This window comes from Curcuma longa, chromosome 3 (genome assembly GCF_044706935.1).
Source record: "Curcuma longa cultivar G26 ecotype Majalengka, Jawa Barat chromosome 3, ITB_CL_G26_1.1, whole genome shotgun sequence".
Taxonomy (NCBI): Eukaryota; Viridiplantae; Streptophyta; class Magnoliopsida; order Zingiberales; family Zingiberaceae; genus Curcuma; species Curcuma longa.
Genome location: NC_133863.1, coordinates 2,147,587 through 2,155,220, shown reverse-complemented (window position 1 = coordinate 2,155,220; position 7,634 = coordinate 2,147,587). Strand labels below are relative to the sequence as shown.

General features: G+C 41.9%; 2 protein-coding genes across 2 annotated transcripts; both read right to left on the bottom strand.

Moving 5' to 3' along the window:
• Window positions 1–709: 709 nt before the first annotated feature.
• LOC141823287 (hexokinase-2-like) lies at window positions 710–5,502 on the bottom strand. The gene is made up of 9 exons (XM_074710552.1): window positions 5,050–5,502; window positions 4,806–4,956; window positions 4,526–4,708; window positions 3,059–3,133; window positions 2,801–2,956; window positions 2,520–2,618; window positions 2,296–2,426; window positions 1,212–1,293; window positions 710–1,104 (listed from the first exon to the last, which is right to left on the bottom strand). The coding sequence occupies exons 1-9, from the start codon at window positions 5,322–5,324 to the stop codon at window positions 772–774; spliced, it is 1,485 nt and encodes a 494-aa protein (XP_074566653.1). The 5' UTR covers window positions 5,325–5,502; the 3' UTR covers window positions 710–771.
• A 483-nt stretch (window positions 5,503–5,985) lies between these two features.
• On the bottom strand, window positions 5,986–7,550 carry LOC141823014 (uncharacterized). The gene is made up of 2 exons (XM_074710293.1): window positions 6,892–7,550; window positions 5,986–6,610 (listed from the first exon to the last, which is right to left on the bottom strand). Exons 1-2 carry the CDS (start codon window positions 7,548–7,550, stop codon window positions 5,986–5,988), a joined length of 1,284 nt encoding a protein of 427 aa, XP_074566394.1.
• Window positions 7,551–7,634: the final 84 nt, after the last annotated feature.

Below are 7,634 nucleotides of genomic sequence, written 5' to 3'. Positions count from 1 at the left end.
AAAAAACATCGTGGTCGGAGCGCACGTGACTTTGGACTCTCCGCCCGTTTGATGACGTGCATGGCACAACCACCGCTTTTTAATTATCCAATAATTACAAAGTTGGACGATTTATATAATAGAAAATACAAAAACTCATTGGGTTCGGCGGTTCATTTTGACCTGTGAATTTTGAAAAATTAATTACAGTGTTTCTTTTGGTGGCGGATTCAGGAATAAAAATAAATATAGAATTTAAATAATTTAGATATTGTAAATACAGAATTATAAATATTTATAAGATATGTAGGAGATTTACTCAAAATTGGGAAAATTAGGTAGCTGAAGAACAAAATTGGGTGGGTAGGATTAATTGTCCCCGAACGTTTTGAATCAGAGGAGACTTTGAAGCTTATATTGGTGGCTGGCTTTGACGATCAAAAAGTCACAAAATTGACGAGACTTCTTGTGCGTTGGTCATCGACCATTGAAATAATGGTCACATGTTATCGATTCATTATATCTTCATTTTTCGAGAAAAAAATGATAATAGAGTTATTTAATAGGAGTTAATTAAATCACTTATATGTAATACAGGTCATTACTGTTGCATTCTCGTTCAAATAATTACGTTTCGTCAATCTTATTTAGTTCATCTATTTTTGAGACAAAGAAGATCAAGATGAACTCTCAATTGCTCTGCTGTGGTATTAAATTAAAACCACCCATAATAACTATCAAATTATTAAAATGGTAAATCTTAAATATGATTTTGTATTGGAGATTCATTTTTTAATCTTCACGGTAACGAGAATGAGATGCTGCAAGAAGAGAAGCTCCAATGCCCGATCCATCATTGGCCATGGTGACCACCACAGAAGATGAGGCCTCTTCTCCGAGAACTTCTTTCAGTGCGGCGAGCAAGCTTTCTCTGAAGATAGTGTAGTGTTCATATAGCCCGCCGTCCATTGCGAACACCATCCTTTTCTTCGTTTTGCCATTGTTGTGTCCAAGCTTCTTCAGAATGCCGACCATGCCGGCGGCGGCGAGACGAGCCCCACGCTTAGCCACGATATCGCAGACTTGGACAACCACTTTCCTTGCTTTCAAGGAAGAGCTGGAGATCTGGAATGCCAGAAAGTGTTGCAGAAGTTAGGAACAACGTAACTAATCCGTGAATGCTAAATCGATAGAAATTTAATCAGTTTGGTAGAACGGGAATGCATCAAGACCCCTAAGAACTCCTGCAGTTTGGCCCCAACAACTTTGAGATCAGCTGAAGTATCATGATGCATTGCTGACATGACAGGCGTCCTTCAAAATCACAAAACTACAAGAGATTATGCTTTGGACAAAAAAGCATAAAGGTATGCAAATGCAACTGAATTTTAGAATGTGTTATTCCTGCAATTAATAGTATATTTAATAAATGGATGCGACTAACAAAAGAATGGCAACTCAGTGATGAACTATCACGAAATTAGCTTCTTTGATGTTTCCTGATTTCAATGACCAAGTATGTATGGTGAATCGACAGGAAATTGGAAACATCATATTCAAGAAGGAATATCAAATGATAATCACATTAACATAGTCAAGGTTGAAAACTGAGAACCCATTTAAACTAAAAGATTATGATTTAGGTTAATTGCACAAGTACAAGTTCTGAGATATATACATACTAAATGAGATTTATAGTTGACATTCTAGAAGGCTAAAATTATGATAAATTGCATTTTTGCTTTGTAAGTTTGTGCGATCGATTAATAATAAAATGAAGAATAGGAAACAGGTTAAAGCACAAAAATATTAAGTCCAATCTGATATTAAAGAGATGATGAAGTTTCCACTAAACATGCTTGTTACCCAAGTGTACCATATTGTTCAACCTCATACATTTGCTAACTAAATGGAATCTACTTTCAGAAGTACCTTTGCAGTAATAATAACATTACAAAATCTTTCAGAAACAAGATGACTGATTGCTACAACAATATTTCCAAATTAAGCTCCAACAAGGAAGAGATAAGTATCGTCTAAACCATGGAAAAGGCTAATCCTTGAAATAGTCGAGGTGCTACAATTTTGTGTTTAGGCATCAAATAGCAATTGGTATTTGCAAGGAAGCATAATAATAAAATGATAGTTGAGAAGCATAATTGTGGAAATGGAAAACATTTGAAAGGGCTAACGATCATACACATTGAGAAAAGAAGTGTATATAAAACAAATAAATAAGAATGAGACATATTTGCATCACAAGAAACTAGTAATTACCGTATGCTATTATCCTAAAAATGGCCATGAATAACATACCGTAGAACAAAAGGAACTTTAAGTTGTGAAGGAACTTCCTCCCCAAATAAGGCAGCTTCTACAGCCAATCTCAATAGAACTCTTCGGACTATTTCACCCAAATACATTCCAGAAATTAGCTTCTCATAGGTCTGTAAATGATTAGACAAATCTCAAAATTAACAAATCACATAAAACAGGAAGAGAAAAGTTAAATAGCCAGAGAGAAATGTTCCAGTTATGACCTGTTCACCAGGGTTCAAACTTTCAGCATCAAGTGCTTGATCATAATCTGTTATTGGGAGATGGGAGGAGCGAAAGTTTCCCCACTCCATGTTAATGACCTACAATACAAGTAAATTGCCTTAAGAAAACATCTAACAGGTAAAAAGGTTTGTTGATGTACCATGATATGATCCATGACAATCTCAATGCTAGTAAAAAAACTGCATTGAGCTTGGATTTGCAAGACAAGCATTTCAGAATCAGCTCCCATTAAAGTTATACTCCATCAAGGAGTCCTTACCATTTCTCCCGAGTTAGGAAGTGGACCTTGCCATTTCTTAATTGCATCAGCACGCTCCACATATGCTGCATTTGTGCCAGTGCCTAGTATGATACCCGCAACAACATCTTTATCATCATAGACGCCACCAGCAAGTGTTCCAACTGTATCATTAACCTGCATCAAAAAGTTAACTGTGTACTTGATTTTCATCTATATGATATATCATGAAAAAATGAATCTCAATGAAATTAATAGCAAAAATAGAATGGAGCTAACCAAAGCTGTAACTTGCATATCAAGACCCTGTCTCTTCAGGGCCTTAGTCAGTTCGCCCACCACATCCTCACCAACCTGCCTTCACAAACAGAACTATGTCAAAATGCATAATGACTAAATAAAAAAACAAAATGGGGTATCATAGCAAGTATTACATCTATGCTGATGTTTTAGGCTCATGCTAATGCTACCTGACCAAAAAAAAGTACAAAATAATCTCTTTGAAATTTTAAACTATGATTTCTTTTTACTATAGAAAATGCTTGATGCAAAATGATACCTCAATCTTTCAATAAAGTAGACTATACAAAAGGTAAATTAAATTTTGCATAAGATTTTAGTCTTCTATAGACTCAGAATATGTTGTTAGATCTTCAAGACTGATGGAAATGACTTGTCTTAAGTAGCAAATCTCAATAGCGAAAACTTGTCACACTGTATGGACATTAATTTACTTTGTCATTTTTTTTAGGCTAGGATGTTAGTCACAGCCAGGATATCATGGATGGTATGATTATAGGAGATCGAGGCTTGTCAAAAGATGTTTCCTAGATAAGGTGCTACACGACTATTGACTAGATTCATTTTTCTCCTCAGACAATTTATCTTCTATGAATAATAAATAAGATAGAAGGGACTACCCAAGAAGGAAATTAATCTTAATCTTTCCCTTCTACCTGGTTCATGGATTTAGGGCTCTAAATGAACCAAATGTTCGTGAACAAGTTTCGTGTTCGGTTTGGTAAGAATTTGTTTACGTTCGTTCAATACATACAAGATCAATTAAATGAACAAGCTTGAATAACTCGTTAAACTAAACAAACAAGCTTGAACACATATGCATACAACTCATTAATGTTTGCGAACAATATTCGTGAACAATATTCATGAACCATGTTTGTCAATAAAACTCTTATCAATATGCTAAATAAACAAATAAACTTTCAAAATGAACAAACAAATTTGTATTATCAAAGTCAATAACCAACCAACAAGCTTAAAATGTAAAAGTTTCAAAAAATCAAACAAGCTAATTGAGAGTTTGATAACATCTAAACGAACAAACTCAAGCTCATAAAAAAGAAATCAAGTCACGCTTGAACAATTATTTCAAAGACATAGTTCATTTTAGGCTCGGCTTGGCTCGATTACCTTATCAAATAAACTTGAACACCATAAAACTTGGCTCAGCTTGGTTCGTTTACAACCCTACATGGATTAACCCCCTTTTGGTGGGATTTACAATTCTCCTTCATAGGCAATGGAATGATTTGATTATTATTATTTTTTTGCAAAGGTATGTATTTCCCAAAAAAAGTGTTCCTTGTTAACACATCATTTTTATCTCAGCAACAATTGAGTTCAAAACAACTTATTCATCATATTTTGGCCAACTAACAAATAACCAGCACACATATGAAATTAAAACACGGAACATAATTATATCAAAGAGAAAGGCAAACAGACCGTGCTCTTTATATTGAAGCGCTTTGTCCACTTAATGAGAATGCCGGAAGCAATTGAGGTTTGCTTGACTGGAAATGAGAAGGTAAAGCCAAGTTCTCTCTGCTTGCCTTCAGGAAGGTGAAAATCCTCACCTTCAGAAGCAACAAACTGTGCTAAAGCTGAAGCAATGAAATCAAATAATTCCTAGAAACATAATAAAGCCAAGAACAAGCAGTCGAATCAGATTGGAACCCAAACTTGATCTTTGAGGAAGAAAGAATAGAACGAACGCTGGACTTACATCTGAACTACCAATCATCAAATCTTGAGGGATCGATACCTCCTTACACTCTTGCTTCACAACACGCCCTTCCTTGCCCCCTAATTGTACGCGCAGTACGCGGAAGTTGGTGCCTCCAAGGTCCAAGGCGTAGAACAATCCCCTCTCATCCCTGTCAATGTGGCAATCAAGTTGGATCTACGATGAATCAATCACAAGGGCGCAAAGAGAACATTTTTTCCCCCAATGGAGGGATAGGTCGTACCCGGTGGGGAGTCTATCCACAAAGCTAATGAGCATCTTGAGCGAGCTCCCGTCCTCGGACTCGAGCCCGGCGTACATCTCCTTCGTCATCGCATCGGCCACCTCCTTGAGCTTTTCGGTGGGCGTGGCGCATTGCTCCTCGAGCTCCTTCAACAACGCGGCGGCGCGAGCCCATCGCCTGTTGTTCCGCCTCCGGTGCTGTACCACGATCGCCGTCACGGCCACGGCCGCCGCCGCTGCGCAGATCACCGCGGTCCCTACTAGCACCTTCCTCATCTCCCTTGAAGGATTTTTTTTTAATGGATCAAATCCTCAATTCTTTCTCTCTGAATTTAAACAGCAAATTCACAAAACCCAACCTTCCCCACAAATGGAATAAAAGAAGAAGTACCGGACAAGATGAGTTTCGATTCTGCAATGCGAAGAAGTGGAGGAAAGGACAAAAGATGCAGGAGGAGACTTAATTTTTGCAAAGTGGCGTAGTGCATGGAGCAAGTCAAGAATCAAAATTACTTATTATTACGAATTAGAATACTTCTACTGTTCATCGATCAGCAAGACATTGCAACATTCAAAAATACAAAAAGAGAAAAACAAAATTATCAACTTCGACGAACGATTGGTGGTGCTTGAACAAGATATTTGAACTCGACAGCTTGCGCAACCGCATCCAGAGGATTTCAATCTCCTACTGAAGAAGATTTGTATTTTTTTTTGCCTTTATAAATTCATGTTTTAGAAACTGCGGCCATTATTTTCTAAAAGAAACTATCATCGTTTAAAACATAAACAGTTATCATAAATCAAATTTCAATCAAAAAAAAGTTTAAAGTAGATGATCAAAGTAAACTCATCCTTTCTCCCTCACAAAATTCCATTTCTGAGGGTTAAAAAAAATCTCAAAATTTGAGAAACTCATTAAGCGACCTACCTACCCCTACCGTCGTTGGCAAAGCTCCCTGCGCAGTTTCTGACTGAACGGCTGACACGCGTCCATGCTGAGATCAACGGCCGCCGCCAGAGCTACGAACAACGCCACGTCCGCCATGCACGCGACGTGCTGCGCCGCCACTTGGACCGTCGGACGGCTTACTTTCCCCTGCCCCTCCGCAGTCGCCGCCGTCACGAACCCACCGCCGTCGACGCCGGTATCGATGCGGAACTCACCGCCTCGCCGGACGCTGATACTCGAGGACGACTCGGTGGCAGGGGTGCAGGCGTTGCTGGTTCCGGCGTCGGGCACGAGCTCGAAGCGGTAGCCGACGGCGTCGTGGGACCCGCGCTCGAGCCAGGCCTCGAGGCGGCCCCACGGCTTCCAGTTCGCGGTGGAGGGCCCGACGGCGCGCAGGATGAGCCACGCGCCCGGGTTGGAACGGGACACGCGGTCGGAGCCGGGAGATGGGACGAAAGGCGTGATCACCGAGGCAGCCGCCACCGGAGAACCCGAGAGGTCGTGGATGGTGACGGTCCATCCCTTGCGCTGCTCGCGCCTCTCGTTCTCTCCTTCACCGGCGAACGAACCAAAGAAGCATCTTTGAACACCAAACTTTGTTTGCAGTGGACTGTGGAAAATTGAATTAATTAGTCCTCGTCGATGAATTCGTAGTAACACAAAATTAATCCCTTGATGTGGGAATCTTGTCCCAGTCAAACTACTGGGAAATTGACAGCAATCAGATACTTTTTAATATGCTTTTTGGAGGAAGATAATTTTTAATTTTAATGAACATTTCATCAGGAAAATCTAGAGGATATTTTTCTCGGCAGTTAAAGAAAATTTCGTCACCAGAACACAGAAATCAAAGAAAATTAACCCAACAGATTCGTCGCGCGACGTTTGCACCTGGCTCTGTCGGTCCGCCGGCGATCGGCGGAGAACCTGCAACTGAACACTGGCTGGCGAATGATCCCACTGCCGCCGCCGCCGCTGCCGCCTGCTCCCTGGATTTGATACACCACCGGGCTGCACTCCGGCTCGCCGCCGAACTGGAACACGAACCTTGGGTCAGGCTCGGTCCGCACCACCAAGTGGAGCCGCGCGGCGCGTTGCCCGCTCCCCATGCTGACCCATCCGCTCTGCACCACCGCCGCTCGCCCCGCCGTCGCCTCCAGGTCCACCGCCACCCTCACCTGGCCCAGCAGCCTCCGGCCCGAGGCAAGCGCGCAGGAGTACTTCCCGCTCCGGCCCGCGTAGACCACCACGGTCAGGATCGCTGGCCGCCCCGACATCCTCTGTAACGCAGCCGGATCGAGGCTGATGACGACTCGAGACGACGAAGCGGGAGTGGCGATGCCGGCGACGTCCATCATGTTAGTGCCCGACGACGTGGGGCCAAGGGCGAGGGGGAGAGGAGCGGTTTGTGCGGGGAAGTCTTGGAGACGGATGGAGCAAAAGCAGGTGGTCGAGGAGGGGTGAACGCCGGGGACGGCGATCTTCGCCACCGGCGGCAACTTCAACGCAAGAGACTCTACTACGAGCCGGACGAATGGGCAAGGATCCATCACTCTCCCAATGCCCAAACTCAAGTTAATCTCTTTATAACGCCGACAGTATCTGCTTCCACCTCGTTAACCTCTATATACCCG